Source organism: Myxozyma melibiosi (assembly GCF_037950935.1).
Source record: "Myxozyma melibiosi strain Phaff 52-87 chromosome Unknown BZA70scaffold_2, whole genome shotgun sequence".
Classification (NCBI taxonomy): domain Eukaryota; kingdom Fungi; phylum Ascomycota; class Lipomycetes; order Lipomycetales; family Lipomycetaceae; genus Myxozyma; species Myxozyma melibiosi.
In genome coordinates this window covers 1,070,191-1,089,826 of record NW_027042916.1, presented here as the reverse complement: position 1 = coordinate 1,089,826, position 19,636 = coordinate 1,070,191, and the positions used below count along the sequence as shown (strand labels likewise).

General features: G+C 53.7%; 11 protein-coding genes across 11 annotated transcripts; 6 read left to right on the top strand and 5 right to left on the bottom strand.

Moving 5' to 3' along the window:
* Nucleotides 1–25: 25 nt before the first annotated feature.
* On the bottom strand, nt 26–2,493 carry BZA70DRAFT_266321 (uncharacterized protein; the record flags this gene model as incomplete). The annotated part of the gene is made up of 3 exons (XM_064911018.1): nt 26–1,938; nt 2,139–2,189; nt 2,253–2,493. 3 exons carry the CDS (start codon nt 2,491–2,493, stop codon nt 26–28), a joined length of 2,205 nt encoding a protein of 734 aa, XP_064769960.1.
* A 144-nt stretch (nt 2,494–2,637) lies between these two features.
* Nucleotides 2,638–3,501, bottom strand: BZA70DRAFT_275351 (reactive mitochondrial oxygen species modulator 1-domain-containing protein). Its single transcript, XM_064912142.1, has 5 exons — nt 3,336–3,501; nt 3,231–3,264; nt 3,075–3,165; nt 2,973–2,995; nt 2,638–2,913 (listed from the first exon to the last, which is right to left on the bottom strand). The coding sequence occupies exons 1-5, from the start codon at nt 3,417–3,419 to the stop codon at nt 2,804–2,806; spliced, it is 342 nt and encodes a 113-aa protein (XP_064769959.1). The 5' UTR covers nt 3,420–3,501; the 3' UTR covers nt 2,638–2,803.
* On the top strand, nt 3,502–4,171 carry BZA70DRAFT_275345 (DASH complex subunit Spc19). The gene is made up of 4 exons (XM_064912141.1): nt 3,502–3,685; nt 3,744–3,821; nt 3,877–4,023; nt 4,079–4,171. The coding sequence occupies exons 1-4, from the start codon at nt 3,620–3,622 to the stop codon at nt 4,124–4,126; spliced, it is 339 nt and encodes a 112-aa protein (XP_064769958.1). The 5' UTR covers nt 3,502–3,619; the 3' UTR covers nt 4,127–4,171.
* A 37-nt stretch (nt 4,172–4,208) lies between these two features.
* On the bottom strand, nt 4,209–5,604 carry BZA70DRAFT_275343 (RAVE subunit 2/Rogdi). Its single transcript, XM_064912140.1, has 2 exons — nt 5,205–5,604; nt 4,209–5,154 (listed from the first exon to the last, which is right to left on the bottom strand). The coding sequence occupies exons 1-2, from the start codon at nt 5,454–5,456 to the stop codon at nt 4,243–4,245; spliced, it is 1,164 nt and encodes a 387-aa protein (XP_064769957.1). The 5' UTR covers nt 5,457–5,604; the 3' UTR covers nt 4,209–4,242.
* On the top strand, nt 5,605–6,487 carry BZA70DRAFT_309716 (ubiquinone biosynthesis protein coq4, mitochondrial). The gene is made up of 2 exons (XM_064914892.1): nt 5,605–5,797; nt 5,850–6,487. Exons 1-2 carry the CDS (start codon nt 5,632–5,634, stop codon nt 6,464–6,466), a joined length of 783 nt encoding a protein of 260 aa, XP_064769956.1. The 5' UTR covers nt 5,605–5,631; the 3' UTR covers nt 6,467–6,487.
* A 259-nt stretch (nt 6,488–6,746) lies between these two features.
* BZA70DRAFT_288366 (uncharacterized protein) lies at nt 6,747–7,896 on the bottom strand (the record flags this gene model as incomplete). The annotated part of the gene is made up of 2 exons (XM_064914028.1): nt 6,747–7,592; nt 7,765–7,896. 2 exons carry the CDS (start codon nt 7,894–7,896, stop codon nt 6,747–6,749), a joined length of 978 nt encoding a protein of 325 aa, XP_064769955.1.
* Nucleotides 7,897–7,940: 44 nt separating this feature from the next.
* On the top strand, nt 7,941–8,634 carry BZA70DRAFT_236421 (uncharacterized protein; the record flags this gene model as incomplete). The annotated part of the gene is made up of 5 exons (XM_064910378.1): nt 7,941–8,068; nt 8,135–8,165; nt 8,226–8,302; nt 8,372–8,507; nt 8,584–8,634. The coding sequence occupies 5 exons, from the start codon at nt 7,941–7,943 to the stop codon at nt 8,632–8,634; spliced, it is 423 nt and encodes a 140-aa protein (XP_064769954.1).
* A 78-nt stretch (nt 8,635–8,712) lies between these two features.
* BZA70DRAFT_294288 (mitochondrial amino-acid acetyltransferase) lies at nt 8,713–10,822 on the top strand (the record flags this gene model as incomplete). Its single annotated transcript, XM_064914437.1, has 2 exons — nt 8,713–8,952; nt 9,011–10,822. The coding sequence occupies exons 1-2, from the start codon at nt 8,737–8,739 to the stop codon at nt 10,817–10,819; spliced, it is 2,025 nt and encodes a 674-aa protein (XP_064769953.1). The 5' UTR covers nt 8,713–8,736.
* BZA70DRAFT_255607 (transcription elongation factor spt6) lies at nt 10,823–15,562 on the bottom strand. The gene is made up of 4 exons (XM_064910784.1): nt 15,198–15,562; nt 14,884–15,090; nt 13,845–14,823; nt 10,823–13,799 (listed from the first exon to the last, which is right to left on the bottom strand). Exons 1-4 carry the CDS (start codon nt 15,390–15,392, stop codon nt 10,906–10,908), a joined length of 4,275 nt encoding a protein of 1,424 aa, XP_064769952.1. The 5' UTR covers nt 15,393–15,562; the 3' UTR covers nt 10,823–10,905.
* A 750-nt stretch (nt 15,563–16,312) lies between these two features.
* Nucleotides 16,313–17,287, top strand: BZA70DRAFT_236325 (kinase-like domain-containing protein; the record flags this gene model as incomplete). Its single annotated transcript, XM_064910376.1, has 2 exons — nt 16,313–17,152; nt 17,216–17,287. The coding sequence occupies 2 exons, from the start codon at nt 16,313–16,315 to the stop codon at nt 17,285–17,287; spliced, it is 912 nt and encodes a 303-aa protein (XP_064769951.1).
* Nucleotides 17,288–17,794: 507 nt separating this feature from the next.
* Nucleotides 17,795–19,355, top strand: BZA70DRAFT_275332 (uncharacterized protein). Its single transcript, XM_064912139.1, has 2 exons — nt 17,795–18,158; nt 18,226–19,355. Exons 1-2 carry the CDS (start codon nt 17,809–17,811, stop codon nt 19,337–19,339), a joined length of 1,464 nt encoding a protein of 487 aa, XP_064769950.1. The 5' UTR covers nt 17,795–17,808; the 3' UTR covers nt 19,340–19,355.
* The last annotated feature ends 281 nt before the right edge of the window (nt 19,356–19,636 follow it).

The window sequence follows — 19,636 nt, the reverse complement described above, 5'->3', positions numbered from 1 at the left end:
TATACTCCTCAACTATCATACACGCTCACGCCAACCCATTCAACACACTCATCATCCCCATCCCCACAACCACAACCACAACAGACGACACAAGCGGCACCACCACCCGCACCGTCACATTCCCCTTATTCTCTCCCCTGTGCTGCAGTTGACTCAGCGACTTGCCTTTCAAAGGCGTGTACGCCAGCCGCGGGATCTTCTCGTCGGAATCACCGCCCGCAGCCTCGCTCGACATCTTCCGCGCTTTCTTGAACTGCTCCGGCGTCAGCGTCGATATCCGCGGCATCCCTTGCTGCTGCTGCGGCGACGACGACGACGTCGTGCTCGTGCTCATCCGCCCAAACCTCCCCCCGCTCCGCGTCGGACTCGACCCAGGACTCGACGGCACAAACTGAATCCCTTTCTCCCCCTGCATCTGCTGCACCAGATTCTCCAGCGCGCGCGCATTCTCATCCGCCGCGTGCTCGGCTTTCAGCGCGCGGATCTCCCAGTGCTGCTGGTCTCTCCGCGTCTGCTCCAGCTGCGCCAACGCCTGGCCTATCGTCATTGCCTTGCCGTCGCTGCCGCTGCTGCTGCTGCTGCTGCTGCTGCTGCTGCTGCTGCCGTTACTCGTCACTGACGACGCGCTCTGCGTGCTTCCCGACCGCATCCGTCGCTTCTGCTCCTTATCAATCAACGCCATCGTATCCGCCCCTCCTCCACCACCCTCCTCCGCATCCGCCTCATCCGCAGCCACAAGCGGACCCAGCTCATTCTCGTCGTCCTCCGCGCACAAATCACTGATCGCCTGCTCGCGCTCGAGCTCGAGCTCCCGCTGCGCAAGCACGAGTTTCGACTCGGCCTGCTCCCGCGCAAACGACTCCCGCTCAAGCAGGCTTTCCAACGACCGCATCCGCTCGTTGGCTTCCTGCGCTTCCTGCTCTAAACTCTTTAGCGCAACGGTTAGCGAGAGTAGTTTCTGCTGCGTCTCGGCTGTGTGGTTGATTGAGTCGGCTGCTACATTCGCTTCCAGCAGCTTTGCGGCTTTGTCGGAGCTCGACGATTCCTTGCTCGTAGACACCTCTGCAGCCTTGTTGTTGCTGTTCTCTGCAGTCTCGACCCCCGCCGCAACCTTCGCCGCCCGCTGCGCCGACCCGGCCTGCGCCTGCGCCATCGACTCAAACAGCTGCATCGCGCGCTGCAAGTCCATATTCTGCGCCTTTGCAAACTGCACCTCGCTATTAATCTTCTTAATCACCATCTCCAGCGAAATCGGCCCTTTGAGCGCGGTCGCCGAGTTCGTCGCCATCATGCGCGAGATTATGCGTTGCCGCGGTTTACCCCCGCTGCTTCCTCCACTGCTCGCGCTGCCGCCGATCGTTTTGAGTGAGGCGGCCATCGTGCCGGCGCCGTTGGGCAGGAGGCCTGTGTTTGAGATGCTGCTGTACGCGCTGCGGGAGAAGAGGCCGTTGGAGTTGTGCGGGTCGGAGGCGTCCATGAACGCGCTCATGGAATTGCGGTTATTGTTGTTACCAAACTGCGATAAAAGCTCAAGAGAAGACGGCGAGTCTGCAGAGCCGACGAAATCGCCCAGGCTCGCGTTGAAGTGCGGCGGCGAAGATGCAAACCCTGCTTTAAGCACCTTTGCAGAAACCCGGTTGTGCAGCACAGTCTTTGACTCCTCGCTCGAGATGTCGATGCCGAGGTCGAGCGTGTCGTCAGTTTTGAGCTCGTATGGCTCTGATTCCTCGTTCTCGCCCGAGAGCCGGTGGCCGTTGATGAAGGTCCCGTTCGCGGACTTTATATCGCGGATCCAGACCTGGCCCGACGTCGGATCGGCCCAGATCTGCGCGTGCTGGCGGCTGAGCACGCGGGAGTCGAAGAAGCCGTTGTCGCGGGTGGGGGTGGTGCGCGGGTTGGTTTGGCGGCCGAGCAGGAGGGTGTCGGGGAAGAAGGGGACTTTGATTGTTTTGTAGATAAATGTGTCGTTCAGGGGGGCCAGGCAGAGGTAGACCGGGTTGTCGCGCTGCTGCCGGGGGATTGGGGGGTGATTTGGAAGTCGTGTTTGAGTGAGCCGAGGACGGCGGTGCGGTGGTGGGACGTGTGGGGTTCTGGGAGGTTAGTGAGTGTTGATGAGAACTGATGAGAGGTGGACGTACTTCGCTTGTTTGTAGCGCGTCGTTCCTGGGCTTCTGGGATTGGTGGAGGTGCTGAAGAAGAGTAGATATGAGAATCACTACCAAGAGAGTAAACAATGAGCAACGAACGCGTACCTTCGTTGACGACCGCCGCGGAGCTGGTCTGCTTCTGCGCGGAAAGATGTCCAATCGGCAACGCAGCGCTCTCTGCAGACGCAGCAGCAGCCTGATCCGCGTCCGTCGCCGGAGGAGCGATGTCGGCGACACTGATCAGCTCCATGGACTCGAGAGGGGAGTCGGGGACGATTGTAGTGGCGTCGTCGTCGTCGTCGGCCGCGGGGGTGGAGAGCGGAGAAGGAGGCGATGGCTCCTGCATGTGTGATATTGAGATACTGTGTAGATTGAGAAGGAGAAGGAGGAGGAGGTGGTGGTTATGAAGAAAGAAGCGGTGAAGGTGGTGGAGAGCGGAAGGTGAAGTGACGATGCTGTTCCAGCGCGGCGCGGCTTAAGTTTGGTTTTATTTTTATTTTTATTTTTGTAGTTTTTGTATTTCTTGGTTTCTTATATACAACAAATGCTCTCTCAGACAGAATAGAGATGTTATAACCAGATATCCAGCATCTGAGAGAGCTGATTACATTTGAATCAAAAGTGGAGAGAAGGGCAGAGCACAGAAGAGCACAGCACTACTTCTGCTTCTGCTGCTCCTCCTTCATCTTCTGCTGCATCATGTACTGCTGTAGCAGCATCGGGCGGGACGTGTATCGGTACTCGATCCCGTCGTCAGACCGAATGACTGTGTTTATTCATGTTAGTTCCGTAGAGATCGAGTGAGGTGACTGAGGGGTGGCATACCTGATCCAACTGACATAAACAGCCTACAGAAGAGCTGTTAGTATCCGTCACTGACTATCTGTCTCGGGCAAACGCTAGACGCTAGAACACAACGATACTCACCCAAAGGTAGCAGCCGAACCAAGCATGTACTGGCCCAGCGAGCGCATGAACCCATTCGGTCCCGGTCCGTACCTGACCAGCGTGAATCCTCCTGTGAAGATGAATGTCAGCCCTTCTTCTCCTCCTCGTATTGTGACAAGAAATGCAAAGACACACCAAACAAGAACCCGACGACGATTCCAACAGAGGTCTATATCCACAACACCCAGTCAGCTCCCTTCTCCTCCTCCTCCTCTCTCTTCCACATCACAGCAGACATACACCGGTCAAAAGACCCATCTTGAACTTGTCCCAGTTCGACGGCCCAACCGCGCCGGCCGGATAATGCTGAGGTGGAGGCGGCATCTTCTTCTTTAGTGTCTATTACTGTTCTCGAGTCGCAATCAACAGAGCAGTTGTTCTTCTTCACGACGATTCCGGATAGGAATCAAAATTGAAGATGCGAGAAACAGGGCTGGGGTTCAAAGTCACGTGGACTGCTCCAGAAGAGCTTGATCGCTGCTCGCGACACGCGATGTAAACAAACAACAGCAACAGCAGTAGTGATGAACTCGAGCTATCTTTACAGTCTGCAGGGCTGCGTGTCTTCTTTGCGGATGAGCAATGATTTGGTGTGTATTGTGACTGTTAAAGAGGTGTTGTGCTGGGCTAATGTGAAGGTCATCGCAGCTCTCGTCGTCTATCGCGTCGCTGGATTCAGGCGTCAATGATCTTCCTCGCATGAAAACAGTCTTGAAAACAGACAGAGTGAGTGTGCTTCTGTTTACTTCTACTCGTTCACATCAACTGACACTACGCGCAGGTCTTTGAAGTCGTCCCCGAATCAGAGGTAAACACAGTCAAGCAGTCCCTCCAGGGCGAGGTCGAACCGCAAATCATCGATCTCTTGAAGATGGCAGATACTGCTATCTCGCGTCTCGAGCGGCGGGAGAAGAATCTCGTCGCAAAGGTATTTATCTACTCTTCTCTACTCTGTATGTATTTATGCTAATCAACACATCCAGGCTCAACTGCAAGAGGTACGGCTGCAGCAGGCGACCAGGCGGTATTAAGCAGAAGCAGACTGAGTGTAATGAATATATCTTGAAATCCACCTACTTCCAATTCATCGCAATCTCTAACTTCCGCAGCGCTTGTCCAACATTAAGCTCCAAAACTATAATAACGATTAGCAGCTGTCTTCACTAAACAAACAACAAAAGTACTCACCATTCAACTTTGAGATCAGAGTCATCAACCCCGGATCCAGACTCTGCACGGTAATTCTCTCCAGCGGCTTGACGTACTGCCCGCGGTACATAAACAGATTCGCCGGATCCGGCATTCGCTTCCTGCCCATGATGCCGCTAAACCAGCTCTTTGTAGACGCCGTCGACATCGTGCTCGACACGGTCGCGATACTGCTCGCCACGCTTGCGTTCGTCGTCGTCCGTGTCAGTTCGCTTGGGGTGGATGGGTTCGCTGTCGTAGATGATGGTTGTGTCTGAGCCTGTGCGGGTTGCGCAGGGGATTGGCCTGGGCCGCCTGTGGTTGAGAAGATTGTCGCGACGTTTGGCGGTGTTGGTCGGGACGAGGACGAGGACGCGCGCTGGCCGGCGACGGAGCGCGAGCTCGTGCTGCCGCCGCGGTAGACGGAGGATGCGGTGGTTGAGAATCTGGCGGTGGAAGCGATTGATGCACCACTGCTTGCGAGCTGTGAGGAAGGCGGAGGAGAGTCTAAAATCTGGAGGGTGCGGATGTCTGCGATGACGCCGGATTCAGATAGTATGAGATCCAGCCCGACGTTTGGCGGCATTTCCGAGACAAAGACAGCCGGATCGATGGTGCTGTAGGGGAATTGAAAGGCGGGGGAGACCGAGCGGATGGAGATGTGGGCGTTGCGGATGTTTGAGAGCAGTTTGCGGAGCTGGGAGAGCACGACGGCGGGCTCGACAAAATCCATTTCCTTGACGACTTGCAGGCAGACTGAGAGGAAGTTTGTGCAGTCGTTGAGTTGCGCGAGAGGGATTACTTTGCCTTCTGCGAGGATGAGATGGAGGACTGTGCCTTTGTTGAGACTGGAGAGTTTGAGATGGATTTCCTGGAGCTGTTAGTATCGCAGTTGATAGTTGCAGTGATAAGAGGACATACGGCCTTGGTGATGTTCTTTCCCTGACGGACAACAAAGCCTTTAAGAGCCTCTGAGCGGTTTGAAGACAGCACAAGAGTAGATCCGGGCTGATCGGACTGCATGAGGGCGATGCACTCGTCGAGGCCGTCGTAGAGGGACTTCATTGTGGTGGAGAGGTCGCGGAGGAGCCATGCGAGTTCGAGGATGGATACTTTGTGCTCCTCGTTGAGGGCCGAGGAGGCGTCGAGGGCAGGGTAGACTGTTGTTGTCATTGTACCTTCTCTGCCGCTGCTGCTGCTGCTGCTGTGAAGATGTGAAGATGTGAGGATAGAAGAGGAAGAGAAGAGGAGGAGGAGGAGTTGCTGATAGCGATCTTTAAACCTTGAATCCCGTGATCTTCTCTTCTTCACCTCTTCTTCACCAACTCATCTCCACATCCTCACCACAATGCGTCCACTGCTCAATAACACACGAGCTATACGGCACATACGCTCTTACACATACAAAACTGAACCCTCGAAATACCCCGGCCATGTGCCGACAAACTGCCTCCAGAAACTGTTCCTAGCTGCCGGCTCGGGCATCTACTCGTTCTTCAACCCCCGTCGCGGAGGTATTCTACTCTCCTCCTTCTCTCTCAAGATCATCCTATTAACACACTCTAGACCTAATTGCGACCCTCGGCGAGGCAACAGCCCTCCCGCCCCTCATGTACCGTCTCCGCGACGTCATGCTCTCCGATCCCACCGGCCGCCGCATCCTCCGCGAGCGCCCTCGCATCACCTCAAAGACCCTCGACATCGCCGCCCTGCGCAAGTACCCCGCCAACACAGTCGGCAAGGTCTACTCCGAATGGCTCGATCTCGAGGGCGTTTCCCCCGACACGCGCGCTCCCGTGCGCTACATCGACGACGCGGAGTGCGCGTACGTCATGCAGCGATATCGCGAGTGCCATGATTTCTACCACGCCATCACCGGCCTGCCCATCATCATCGAAGGCGAGATCGCGCTCAAGATGTTTGAGTTTGCAAATACCCTCATCCCGATGACCGGGATCGGCGCCGTTCTCGCCCCGCTGCGTCTCAAACCAAAGCAGCGAGAGCGACTGCGCACAATCTACTTTCCCTGGGCAATCAAGAACGGCGCGACCGCGAAGCCGCTGATCAACGTTTATTGGGAAGAAGTTCTGGATCGCGATGTGCAAGAGCTCAGAGACGAGCTCGGGATCGAGAAACCGCCTGATCTTCGTCAGCTTCGCAAGCTCAAGATCAGTCATCTGTGATTATATCTAATTATCTCAAATACTCTGTATTAAACATGATGATTATCGTAAGTTATGACAAAAGCAACCATAAACAATCAACTAAACAGCAAACTCCTCGACATTACACTAGTATGAATATTATTAAGAGCCTGCGCAGTTCCCAAATGCTAAACAATACACTACAACAACAAAACAAACGAATTTTGTAAACGCCAGACAAGATAAGTGCCAATATGAAAAAGACCCGAACACACCCACACATGACTCTTCGTAACTAAAAGATCAAAAACTGCTTCCACTACCGGTTTTCTTCGCTGCTCTCGGTCTCTCCGCTCTTTGGCGAAGAAGGAGCCGACGGCGTCTGCGACTGCGACTCGGCATCGGTCACGTCCTGAAGGACTTGTTTGAGCGCCGCAAGCTGCTCTTGTAATGACTCGAGCAAGTTATCTTTCTCGTGGATCACGCTCTCGAGCTGCTTGTTTCTGTGCTCGAGCGCGTCCTGCCTGCGCATCGCCGACGCAACCATCTTGTTTGCTTCGTCGAAAAGTGTACCTGTCAAGTCCTCCAGCTCTTGCTCGATCGACCGCCGATCCGACTCGGCCTGTAATCTCGCGCGCGACTCCTCCATCAACTTCTTCATCAGCGTCGACGTCTCATGCTCGACGTCCTTGCGGTCCACAAGCAGTCCCTTCTCCAACCGCTCAGAGTACGCCCGCTCCGCCTCCTCGAGCTCCGCCACGCGGCTCCGCGCGACTTCAAGCTCGTGCTTTGTCGCCACAAGCGAGTCTTCGAGATCGGCCTGGCGCTCGACGGCCAAGATGAGCTTCGTCGAGAGCGCAGCCACCTCGCGCGAGAGAATATCGACCTCCTCGCGCGGGTCGGCCGCGAGCGAGACCGCGGATGCAGACGCAATCGCGGGAGCGTACGTTTCTTCGTCGTCCGCGGCGGGTTCTGTGCTGCGTTTGCTGCTGCTGCTGCTGCTGCTGTTGTTGTTGTTGTGCTCTTTTGGCGACGAGCGGGAGGACCGCTTCCAGGAGCGCGAGCTGGAGGAGTGCGAGCGGGAGGGCACGGCGGTTGTTGTGGTTGTCGTTGTTGTTGTTGTTGAGGAGTGGCGGGGAGGGGAGTCGGGCTCGTCTGAGTCTGTCTGCGAGGGAGTGGGCGAGAGGCGGGCGAGGAGCGTTTTGTAGACTGTCGACGAGGACGAGGACGAGCCGGGCCCGTGGGCCGCGACGCGGTGGTCCGGCGGGGCGTGGGAGAGAATTTTGAAGAGTAGAGGTGTTGCAACAGCCGGAAGCAGTTGCAGGTGTGTAATGTACACTAGAAGAAGAGGAAAGGTGGCGAGAGGAGGAAGATATCAGAGCGAAAGGCGAATAAGTTTTGGTGAAGAAGAAGGAGCCGGGCGGTGAGGTTGCGGTTAGGGCAGAGCCGGTCTTCTTCGTCCTGGTCATTGTTAAACGCAGATACTCCTCTTATATCTACAACAAATACAACAATGGACGACAGCGAGTTGCAGGCGATTCGACAGGCGAGACTGCAGGAGCTGCAGAAGCAGAGAGGACCGCGGCAGGGAGGTGCTCCTGCGGGCGGTGCTGCTGCGGGAGGCGCTGATGCTGCTCGACAGTGAGTTGGTGTATTATACGATGGCATAAGATGTATTACTGACGGTGCTGTTGTTGTTGTTTACAGGGCAAATGAGGATGATGCCAGAGCTGCGATGGTGAGTTGCTGTGCTGTTGTTTTGTTGGCATAGACAAGGTGCTGATCGTGACCTGAACAGATTGCCCAGATTCTCACCCCGGCAGCAAGAGAGCGCCTGTCGCGCGTGCGCATTGTTCGTCAGCAGAAAGCCCAGGGGTGTGTATTCCTACTATGATCCTCTTCTCTAACTACTTGCCATCTGTTCTGTGTTCTGACTCTGCGCAGTGTCGAGGACCTCCTGATCCGGATGGCGCGAACGGGACAGATCCAGAACCGCGTGGACGAAGACGAGCTGATTAGTCTGCTCGACCAGATTTCTCAGCAAGAGAGTAAAGCGAACGAGACAAAGATTGTCGTGAGTGTCCTTGTTTTTTTGTTGTGCTGTGCTGATGTGTTGATATCGGACGCTAATGGCTCTTACTTCACTTTAGTACCAGACTCGGCGGTATAACTACGACGACGACGATGACCTCGACCTTGATCTGTAGCGTGTATATATCTCTTCTAATCAATACTATAACGATTATCTATCGTCTAATATCCAAATCATCGTAATATCGTAATATCGCATATCGTAATACCTCCTCTCGATGAGCAACCCCCAAACCCAAACCACTTCCCCGAAATCCTCTCCGCCTTCCTCACCCACAACCACCGTCTTCCCTCTGCAAACCACCTCAACCTCTTCTTCCTCTTCTTCTCGCTCAACTCGCTCGGAGCGAATGATCTGCATCTTCCAGCGGATACCATGTACTGGCAATCGTTCCTTCGTCGCTGCGAGAGGAGGTCTCTCTTTGCTATCTAATGTATTACCTATCTCTACTCTCTGTTCTCTTTTCTCTACATTCAATACTAACTCTCCAGGCCTCATCCCTGCGAGCCCACTTCAACGTGAACGCAGTCTCCCGGCTGGTCGCAGAACAAGACTCCGACCTCGCCGACGACCTCTCCGAGAGCAAAGAACTCATCCTCTCCGTCCTCCGCTCGAACGCAACAAAACGCGATGCCCGCAACTACATCACAAAATACTCCCCCTCCGACTTCTCCGCCCCGGCGCTCGAAACAAAGCTCCGCAAGGACTTTTCGAAAAAACTGCTCACCTCGGTCTCCGACGCGGCTGGAAGCTTCGACTTATACGGCTCGGCCCCGATCGAGCTGCGCAACATGATCCGTGTCGCGGTCGTCAAGATCAGCGCGGTGGACTCGATCGAGGAGCAGATGATGGCAAACATCGGGACCACAGTCGCGAGACTCGCGAGGCTGGGCTTGAGCCCGGTTATCGTCGTCGACCCGGCTGATGACGCGGTCGAGGAGAAGAAAGCTACGTGCGCGAACCGCAAGCAGACAAAAGAGCTCGCGCGCATCTCTGAGCGCGTCGCGGCAGCTATCGAAAAGCCAGTAAATCCCTGGCTGAGAGATCAAAGTCGGAGTACTCAGAACGAAAAGGAAAACATCACCAAGAACAAGCGGCCGCGATCGGTAGCTAAAGCAGAAACACTTCCCGCGCTCTTCACGCACGGCAAACCAGGCGACCCCATCAAACTCACCCTCCCGCATCTTCTCCTTCTCGCAATGACAAACAACATCGTCCCGATCGTATCCCCGCTGGTCTACAGCGATGCGCTGTCGCGGTACTCGCTCACCTCGGCCGACGACGTCGTCTACGAGATCGTGACCAAGATCAGCGCGATAAACGAGCCCGACATAATCGCGGTCGAGAAAGTGATCTACATCGACCCGCGCGGCGGAATCCCCAGCAAAGAGCGCAACTCGGGCGCGCACATCCTCGTCAATCTCGAGCAGGAAGCAGACGACATCCTCGCCGAGCTTGCGGCGATAAACGCATCCGAATCGCACATCAAGAACCTCAACTCGTTTAGGAAATTACTCGCCGCCGCACCGGCTACGACTTCGGGTCTCATCACGACGCCTGATGTCGCGGGGTTGCAGTCGACGAGGAATCCACTGATCTATAACCTCTTGACCGACCGCCCGGTGATTTCGTCGTCGCTGCCGGTCGAGGGAAAGAAAGCTACCAGTCACTCGACGACACTACTCCGCCACGGCATGCCCGTCATGATGTTCTACAGCGACCACGGCATGCGCTTTCCCGATCTGCAAACACCTTCCTCGCTCTTTCCCCACCGCACGACAACCCCGCACAAAGTCTTCAACGGCATCCAAACCGTCCCCTCAAACGCCACGATCGACGTCGACATGCGCAAACTCATCGACCTGATCGAGAACTCGTTCGGCAAACACCTCGACACTGCCCACTACCTCTCCCGCATCAACGGCAACATCGCGGGCCTCATCATCGCAGGCGACTACGAAGGCGGCGCCATCGTCACGTGGGAATACATGCGCGACGGAACGAAAGTCGCGTATCTCGATAAACTCGCCGTGCTTCGCAAGAACCAGGGGTCGGCTGGCGTCGCGGACATTGTCTTCAAGGCAATGGTCATGCAGCTCTTTCCCGACGAACTCATCTGGCGCTCGCGCACAGTGAATCCTGTCAATCGTTGGTACTTTGAGCGGTCAAAGGGATCGCTGAGGTTGCCGGGCGAGAATAAAAAGTGGACGATGTTTTGGACGGGTAAAGAGACGAGGGAGCGAGACAAGTTGGACGAGTACGCGACGATCTGCTCCTCCATCGAGCCGTCTTTGAAATAGGCATAGATATATATAAGTTTTAAGTACATACACATACATTAAGATACAAAACAACTATTTCCAAATCACCAAGTCAAAAAGCAGAATCACCTTCTCTTCAGACTCGCCTGATACATCATTTTGAACCCATTACAAAGCTCCTGCACGCTAGGATACACCGCCTTCTTCAACTGGAACCCGTTCGGAATAACCTTCACCGGCCACGTCACCACCTTTGAGTTCTGGCCCGCCTTGAAACACAGCTCAAAGTACCCCGGATGTTTCCGGTCCAAGCAGAACGCGTAGTTTGACCGCCGCGTGTTGGCCTGCGTGTACGTCGTCAGCCACGCCTCTACGTCTTCGCGCGTGCCCTGCTGGAACTTTTCAGAGTTCATCATCTCCTCCACCTTGCGCGCCTTGGCCTGCACGTGCATGAAAATCAACTCGTCCAGATCAGAGTACTTCTCGTTATCAATCTCCAGCACGCGGCCGAGCGAGTAGTCGCTTTCCTTGTCCAGCTCGTGCACCGCAATGTGCTGGTACAAGTCCTTCGCGACCTTCCACGTGATTGTGATATGGTCCACCCCCAGCGACGACGGCCGGATCACTAAATCTCCTCGCTGCAGAGGCGCAAGGAATTCTTCCGCCTGGCGCCTGTTGAACGGGTGGAACAGTCGATGCTTGATCACTCTCGCCGCGCGCTGCTCCTTTTCTCGCTTAACCGCAAACTGGCTCCGGTCCTTGTCCTCTTCAAACTCGTCCCATTTGCTCGGATCGCGATTCTGTCGCAGCAGTTTCACACTCAGCGGGTTTCGCAGCGCGTCCTCAACCGCTTCCTCAACAAGACTAAGATCGGCCTGGAATGTGCCGTAGTTGATACTCTTGATCAGCGCGCGCACCGTCTGGCCGTAGTAAAACAACGCAGCCGGATACGGCATATCCGTCCGACTCGTCATATCCATGCTCGACACATTTCCGTCAATACCGCACGACATCCGCGCGACAAGATACCGGTCGCCCACCTTTCGGATGTTCACCGGCACAACCGTTCCGGGAGCAACCGACTCGCGCGTCTCGCCCGTGAGCATCGTAAACACCTGGTCTTCAGTCAGCCGCTTGAGCTCGTGCCGTTCCTCGTAGTAATGACGCTGCAGCTCCTCTTTGATCATCTCCAGAGTCGCGCGCTTGTGCTGCTTGAAGTTCTTCAGAAGCTCTTCGGCGTATTCTTCAAGGATAAGTTCGTTCAGCTTCTCTGGATCATCATCCATCAGCTGCGCGACAACTCCTCCCTGGTTCTCGAGATCGACCAAATCCTCTTCATCCAACTCGAGCGCATCGGCCGCCATCTTTCGCGCCAGCTCATAGTCCTCGGGGTGGATTCTCGTAGAATCTAGGATCTCAGTCTCCTCAAGCGATCTGTACCCGGACGATTCCTGCTCCTCCCATGGGATCACAAGGAACGAGGCACAGTTCATGAAGATTGTCTTTCCGGCAATCTCGTTCGACACTAGCTCGAACCGGTTGTTCAGATAGCCGTTTTGTCCTGATGAGATAGCCTTGAGCATCCCCGACGCTTTTCGAGGACCCAAGCCGCCGACGTATTGAAGTAGGTTCGCAACGTATGGAACCTTGATGGCCTCGTTGATTTCAACCCCAACAGTGTTGACCATATCCACAAACGCAGACTCAATCACCTCGCGCAGCAGGTCTTCCGGAAGAAGCGCCTGCAGTCTGTGCAACTCGATCGAAACAATGTCCGCGCCCATGGCAGCATACTCCAGCAGCGGGCTCTGAACGTATCGAGCCAGTGCTACGCAGTACCGCAACAGAGGCGCGAGTTCGGAAAATTCAGAGGCCGCGCGCTCAGAGTTTTGGTAGAGACGCGCGACCTCGTCATTCGCCCAAAGCAGCTCAATCAGCTGCTCCGAACCGCCGTCGTCGTCGCCACCGACCGTCAGATTCTCCTGAGAAATCACATCCAAGATATCTTTGCGCAGGCGGTTTGCAGAAATGGTGAATCCAGCCATGCAAAGAACATCAGGTCGTCTCCGTCTGATGATATCGACAAGCCCGGTCCGGAAGCCCTCATCACGAGCGTCTTCAAGTTTCAAAGTCTCCAGCACGCGGCCTTGATCATCGACATAAACACAGACGATGGCATCTTTACGCGCTCCTCCCATTCCGTTTGATAGTGCAAGCACACGCGGAGTTGTACCAAGCTCGAATCCGGCAGGCTTATAAGGCGCCTGGTCCAGTCTGTCGAGCAGCACAGCTCTACATTCCATTGCCACTGCTCTTTGGGATTTAGCGCGCAGCTCCTCTCTGAGCTCGCGGCACATGAGCGGGACAAGCTTTCCCATGGCAATGTGCAGCACATTCTGGCGCTCCTTATTCCATGCACTGGCAATGTCGGACGTGTTATCAGAAGTAAAGTTGCTGAGAACTTTTGCCAGGAACGTTTCCAGCTGGATCAGCTTGAACCGCAGCGTAACAAGGCCCTCCGACTCTGCCTGCAGGATTTCCAAAAAGGTCTCCGGATCAGCATAGATGTCAGACAACTGAAGGTTGCGCATGTACTTGAAGTGATAAAACTGATGAGTCTCATCAATGACCTTCTTGCCTTTATCCGAAGCAATGACGTCCATGCGGACCAGGGCACGAACAATTTTCTCACGCAAAAAGTTCCGCGTGCGCAAGTCGTGGAAGATTTCCTCGGCAAACATGTTCTTTGCTGCGTCAAACGCAGCTTCACCGGTGCTGTATCTTGTAGGTTCGTTGGTAACCGGATCATGCGTATACAGATCAGCCAAGTCAAGCGGCATCTCTTCGGGATCTTCCGGGAAATGCAGTTTTTTATCTTCGGCAAAATTGAGACCGAATTGTTCAGCCGTTATGCCAAAGGAACGGACAAGATTGTAGATATTGCCTGAACGAATGGTTTCAAAATGCTGAAAGCGGGAGTTTGGACGTTTGGAGGGAGTGATAGTAGGAGCAGCAACGTCTTCTTGATCCTCCTCATCATCATCATCCTCCCGCGCCGACGGACGAGCAGCGGACTGAGTGGCGCTGAGGTCCTTGAGCTTCGCAGCATATCTGAAATGTATATAGTCTAAGATATCTTGATGGTCGTAGAGAGACGATGCATTTGAGAAAAACTCGGTCAGCACGCCATCATCAAGATCAAGATCTTTGAGCAACCTCTCGACGTTTCGTCTCTTTTCGACGATTGAGTGAAACTTGACATCAAGCTGTAAGATGTACCACAGATCATCCTGAGTGAGGAATTGGTCGGAAACGAACTCATCAGCTGCAGAAGCTGCGGCGGCACTATCTCGCTTTCGTTCTTGGATGAGATAATCGCGACGATGCTGCCAGATAAAGGGGACTTCTAATTCGTCTTTAACGACAAACTCAAGGACTTTTTTGATTGATCTCTTCAGAGCTGGTGCCAGATCAGGACGGCTATCAAGAAATTTCTTCTTTGAATCCATGACTTCACGCACGATCCAGTTTTCTTCAAGCACAAACTCAGCATCTGAGAGCTCGTAGTTTGGAAACGCTTTTCGCGAAATCTGAAATCTTTCGGGTTGATCTTTGGCGCGAATAGCATTGTCTTCATCTGTAAGCATACGCTCTGCCAGCTCGCTGGGTTCGAATACGTCCTTCAGCTCGGTCGTGGGTTTTTCTTCGTAGTCCTCGACCCCTTCGAGCTCCTCGGCCTCCAATGCCCAGCCATACTCTTCGCCGTCGCCAAAGATCTCAAAGATCTCGCCGAGCTGCTCTTCGTTCACGCCGGGGATGGATATGCGACCGGGTCGAGCACTTGGTCTAGCGGATTTTCCAGTCTCTGCGGCCGCCTGTTGACCTTCCTCATCCGAGAACTCGTCGTCTTCAATGAAACCAGCAAACTCGTCCATCAAACCGCGACGCCCTGATGCTGGTTGTTCTTCGGCGGCCTCTTTTTCCTCGTCCGAGAAGATGTCGGTCAAGCCCTCGTCGGCTCGCTTCTGGCGTTTCGATGCGGGCTGGAGAGACTAATTGTCAGTAAGGACAATAAAAAAAACCGTAACAAAAAGAACACTTACTCCACGAGCATAGCCACCGGTATTTTCCATGACGAGATCGAGATCGTCTTCGTCAAGCTCCTCATCGTCGTGGTGCTTTTCTTGTGCCTCCCCGCTTCCTTCACGAGCTTTTCTTCTGCGCTTCCGTCGTCGTCGCCGTCGTCGCTCCCGCTCGCCATCCGAGAGATCTTCCTCGCTGTCGTCATCGACAATGAAGCCTTCGCGGACCTAGATTGAGGAAAGAGTATTGCTGTCAGAGCCGATTCTCAATTCGCGACTGTCGATTGTATCTGCTGCCATTGAATCAATGACTCGGCAGAATAGTTGATGCTCACCTTTGCCATCTCCTCCTCATCGTCCTCCTCGTCTTCCTCAGAGGAATCATTGTCGCTGCCGTCGTCGTCCTCGTCGTCGTTGTTGCGGTTGCGAGAGACCGAGCTCGGATCGCGCTCCTCGTCGCCCGAGCCGAATCCGTCGTCGTTCTCGCCGTCCTTGTCGAGCTCCGCGCTGTGATCTACGAAATTGCTCATGATGCGCTGATTTGCTCGCAGTTCGGCCACGATCACGCTGCCGCTGCTGTGTGGATGCCTGGAAGCAGTGCGCGAGACTCGACCTGGTTTTGTGTTCCGGTCCAAAAACTACCCGCAGACGCGTATTTCTGAGGCCGCTGACATCTCCGCGGGGCTCGTGGCTGTGTCCCAACCGCCAGAAGCCTACGCGCTCTCGTCCAGGCTCAGGCGCAGGCGACAACATCCACTCGAACCCGCGATTTCTCGACCGTCTGCGCTGCTGCTCCTGCTGCTGCTTTCTGTCGGGTTCTGGTCCGCACTGATCTGTATCTGTGCTCGCGTCCCTACATTCCTCGAGATCGATGTCGGCGCAGCAACGGCCCTCGCCCTTCGCGCGCCCGCGCCGCGTATCCTCAATCGTGCAGTCGGTCGCGCAGCCTCCCCAGATTCCGCCCGCTCTGCCTACTCATCCGGCTGTTGTGTCCTCGCCGCTCTCTTCTGACGCTTTGCGCAGTCCGCCGTTTGACGTCGGCGGCAGGTCGTCGTGCCGCAGATCGTCGATCTCTTTGGCGCCGGCCACTGTTCCTTCTAATACGCCTCCGCCTCCTCCATCGCTCTCTTCCATGCCGCCTCCTGCCGTCTCGACTTTCGCACATGAACCTGCTGCATCTGCGTCTGCTGATCCCGTCATTAAGAAGGCAAAGTCGCTCAAACGCAGAAACTTCAAGCAGCTCTCGCTTCCCACCGCGACACCACCGGCTGCGGCCGTCCCATCGTCGGACTTGCAGCCTCTAGACAGCACCCACTCTTTACTGTCTACAGCCTCGATTTCGAACTCTCCAGCTTTATCATCATCTGGATCAACCCGTCGAAGTCCCCAGCAGTTTGTCCAGCTCGCGTCGATCGAGGACGCGCAAGTCCCGGGAGGAAATGCAGAACTCATGTACCATAATAACTTTGTTGAGCAGCTCGCCACTCTCGAGATCGGGGTCGAGTTCCGTCTTGATCTACACATGGAAGATCTCAAGACTTTGTCTGAAATTGGTGCCGGAAACGGCGGCACGGTCTCGAAAGTGATCCACCTGCCGACAAAGACACTGATGGCGAAGAAGATGATTCACATCGAAGCCAAGCCTGCCGTGCGGAAACAGATTGTTCGCGAGTTGCACATCATGCACGAATGTCACAGCAAGTACATTGTCTCATTCTACGGTGCGTTTGTCAATGGCGGTGATGTGGTGATGTGCATGGAGTATATGGACTGTCTCTCCCTAGATCGGATCTTGAAGAAGATGGGACCTTTCCAGGAGGATATTCTTGGTAAAATCATGGAGGCAGTCGTTGAGGGTCTCACATATCTCTATAACCTCAACCGGATCATCCACCGCGATGTCAAACCTTCCAACGTTCTTGTCAACTCCCATGGACAAATCAAGCTGTGTGATTTCGGAGTCTCGGGTGAGCTGATCAACTCGATAGCAGACACCTTCGTCGGCACATCAACGTACATGTCACCCGAGCGGATCCAAGGCGCAGCTTACTCTGTTCAAAGTGATGTATGGTCTCTAGGCCTAATGCTCCTGCAGCTGGCAATCGGCCACTTCCCGTTCGAACGACCGGATCAGGCACCGCTCGGTATTCTCGACCTGTTGCAGCAGATTGTCAACGAGCCTGCCCCTACGCTACCACCTGGAGATCAATTCAGTCCCGAGTTGCGAAATTGCATAGACCGCTGTCTGATAAAGGACGTCGAGGTGCGCCCTACACCGCAAGATCTGCTTGTAAGCTACTCCCCCTGAAAATCGTGTTTTGTTTGTGGTCTCCTATACTAACTGCATCTCCAGTCCGATCCGTTTGTGGTGAAAGCAAAGGCGATGAATGTAGATACAGAAAAATGGGCAAAGAGTACTCTCTGAATGGCATCCTGCATTTATTCATGTAACATCAGACGGTCAAACCATCTCTCTCGACAGTCATTCAGATCACGATTTCTTTATTTTTTTGTTTTTTTGTCTTTTTGTCTATTTGCCTTTTTGTTCATGGGATTTTCATTTTTTATCTTACTAAAATGGTTTTGTTTACGACAGTTTTTCGATTGCCTCTGATTCACACTCATCATTACTTTTTGCTGTTTTTCTATTCTCATTATCTTGAATTGGACAGGGATCTATTTTGTCACTGATATTTGTTTTATCTTTTTTTTTCGCCATCTGTGTTCTTCTTTGCGGTTTCCTGTTTCTCTTTTGTTTGGTCATGAATTGTCATCTTCTCTTTCTCTCTCGTGTCTTCAGTTTATATGTCATCTGTGGGCATTGCCTCACATTCAATATAGTTTGGTATCTACAATAAGCCGCGTTCTTCACGTGACCTCAACACGTCTATTTACGTTTAAAGGTCATCCTCCTCTTTGTGTAAAGTAGCAATTGTCGGACACCGCATGCAGGTCCCTACGCGGATATCTTTACAGTCAAATCTGGGGACGTTGAGATACATCGGCCCACTACCGATATGGCCCAACGTCGACGCGTACGGCATAGAATGGGACGACGCAACGCGTGGGAAGCACTCAGGCACGTACGACGGGGTCGAGTACTTTCAGACCGTCGTGCCTGATAGCGCGTCTTTTATTAAATCCACGCGCAAGCTGGATAGGAAAGTTGGGTTTGAGGAAGCGGTGAGGAGTCGGTATGCGCCGGCTGAGCTGGACGAGATCGAAAAGACGGATATCGTGTTTGGGAAGAAAGTGGCAGAGAGAGTTGGATTTGATAAGATTCGGATACGACAGTCGTATGTCTGGTCTTGCAATTATATGTTGATTACAAAAGAACTTTGGAGCTAACTGTTGTGCTTATAGAAAGCTGGATCAGCTCTCAATGGTCTCCCTTGACGGCCAATGTGTCGCATACCCTTCAGACAACCTAGAGCAGCTATTCCCCTCGATCCAGGAACTCGATCTATCCCACAACCTCTTCGACTCCCTAGCAGATGTCGCAAGAATAGTCGTGCAACTACCGCGTCTGAGAATAATCAAGCTCAACGGCAACAGATTTGTCTCCTGGGAGTTACCGCCAGACCTCACCGGCGCGTTCTCGTCATTATCTGTGGTTTCTTTGTCGTTCACACTAATCCCGCCTTCTGTCATATCGCGCATGCCAGAGATATTTCCGGCGGTCCAGGAGTGCAGCTTGGCTGAAAATAAACTATCAGGCTCAGAAATCACCTTCAATCAGCCATGGCCGTCGCTCCAAATACTCGATTTGTCGTACAGCGATTTCTCCACAGTTCCGGTACTTGTTTTTCCAGATGACGCCGACATGTCGCTCTCTGTGCTCAATCTTTCTCATAATCGGATTTTAGGCGCTGGTGCCGACGTAATGAAATCCGTACGCAGCCTTGATCTACGACACAATCAGATTACCTCCTGGACCGCATTGGACGGCCTACGTGCGCAATTCCCTGGGGTGCGTGATTTGCGGTTACAATGGAACCCCATAATTCAGAGTCTGGATGAAGACGATGTGCAGGCTTATATACTAGGCTGGTGGGGCGGTTTAACGATGGTGAACAGTATCAAAGTGTCGGAAAAGGAGCGTATGAGCAGCGAGCTTTACTTTATGTCTAAAGTTGGCAAGGGGCAGATCAAAGACTTCGACTTGAAGGGACAAAGATGGGCTGAGCTGTGTGAAACTTACGGTGCGCCGATAGCGCCTGAAGAAGTCAAGAAGAAGAGCACGGTGCTCAAAATCACATTTGTCACGAGTTCTGGTGAGGAAACCAGAAGAGTTCCTCGCGGACTCACTGTCCAGCGCCTGAAGCTGTTGGTCGCGAAATGGTACAGGATACCGGTTGCAAAGATCAATCTTGTGTCTGTGTTCTCAGATGGTAGGGAAATTGCTCTGGATGACAGTCTTCGGGAGCTCGATTATTATGAGATCGACGACGGCTCGGTGATTCGAGTGCAGGGTTAGCTGTAGAGACGACGCAACTTGTAAATAGATATGTTTGACGAGTATATACAATAGAACAAATATGTACAATAGAAGAGGTTAATAAGTATAAAAATGAAGAGCTGGCTGACAGCTAACTGTCAGTTCCTTCCACAACCGACTTGCTCTGCGCAGACTCCGTCTTCCTCCAAAAAATACCGTCACCAGCCCTCAATATCCCCAGGCCAATCATGACAACGCCAGCTAACCGTGTACTGCTGTGCACAAATCGCAGATGCTGTGGTTTAACATCGCGGTAGAAATCGCTGGTCTGGTCGC

Excerpts from the sequence above, each read along its gene's own strand:
- BZA70DRAFT_275343 (XM_064912140.1), bottom strand. The coding sequence starts at position 5,456 with ATGACAACAACAGTCTACCCTGCCCTCGACGCCTCCTCGGCCCTCAAC. Across the intron at positions 5,155-5,204 it reads GAAAGAACATCACCAAGGCC|GAAATCCATCTCAAACTCTC; the intron begins GTATGTCCTCTT and ends TAACAGCTCCAG.
- BZA70DRAFT_275345 (XM_064912141.1), top strand. The coding sequence starts at position 3,620 with ATGAACTCGAGCTATCTTTACAGTCTGCAGGGCTGCGTGTCTTCTTTG. Across the intron at positions 3,686-3,743 it reads TGCGGATGAGCAATGATTTG|CTCTCGTCGTCTATCGCGTC; the intron begins GTGTGTATTGTG and ends AGGTCATCGCAG. Across the intron at positions 3,822-3,876 it reads CAGTCTTGAAAACAGACAGA|GTCTTTGAAGTCGTCCCCGA; the intron begins GTGAGTGTGCTT and ends CACTACGCGCAG.
- BZA70DRAFT_275332 (XM_064912139.1), top strand. The coding sequence starts at position 17,809 with ATGCAGGTCCCTACGCGGATATCTTTACAGTCAAATCTGGGGACGTTG. Across the intron at positions 18,159-18,225 it reads AAGATTCGGATACGACAGTC|AAAGCTGGATCAGCTCTCAA; the intron begins GTATGTCTGGTC and ends TTGTGCTTATAG.
- BZA70DRAFT_255607 (XM_064910784.1), bottom strand. The coding sequence starts at position 15,392 with ATGAGCAATTTCGTAGATCACAGCGCGGAGCTCGACAAGGACGGCGAG. Across the intron at positions 15,091-15,197 it reads ATGAGGAGGAGATGGCAAAG|GTCCGCGAAGGCTTCATTGT; the intron begins GTGAGCATCAAC and ends TCCTCAATCTAG. Across the intron at positions 13,800-13,844 it reads CGCCACTCAGTCCGCTGCTC|ACGTTGCTGCTCCTACTATC; the intron begins GTCCGTCGGCGC and ends AGGATCAAGAAG.
- BZA70DRAFT_275351 (XM_064912142.1), bottom strand. The coding sequence starts at position 3,419 with ATGCCGCCTCCACCTCAGCATTATCCGGCCGGCGCGGTTGGGCCGTCG. Across the intron at positions 3,265-3,335 it reads AGATGGGTCTTTTGACCGGT|ACCTCTGTTGGAATCGTCGT; the intron begins GTATGTCTGCTG and ends TTGTGGATATAG. Across the intron at positions 3,166-3,230 it reads CGTCGTCGGGTTCTTGTTTG|GAGGATTCACGCTGGTCAGG; the intron begins GTGTGTCTTTGC and ends TCATCTTCACAG.
- BZA70DRAFT_309716 (XM_064914892.1), top strand. The coding sequence starts at position 5,632 with ATGCGTCCACTGCTCAATAACACACGAGCTATACGGCACATACGCTCT. Across the intron at positions 5,798-5,849 it reads CTTCAACCCCCGTCGCGGAG|ACCTAATTGCGACCCTCGGC; the intron begins GTATTCTACTCT and ends AACACACTCTAG.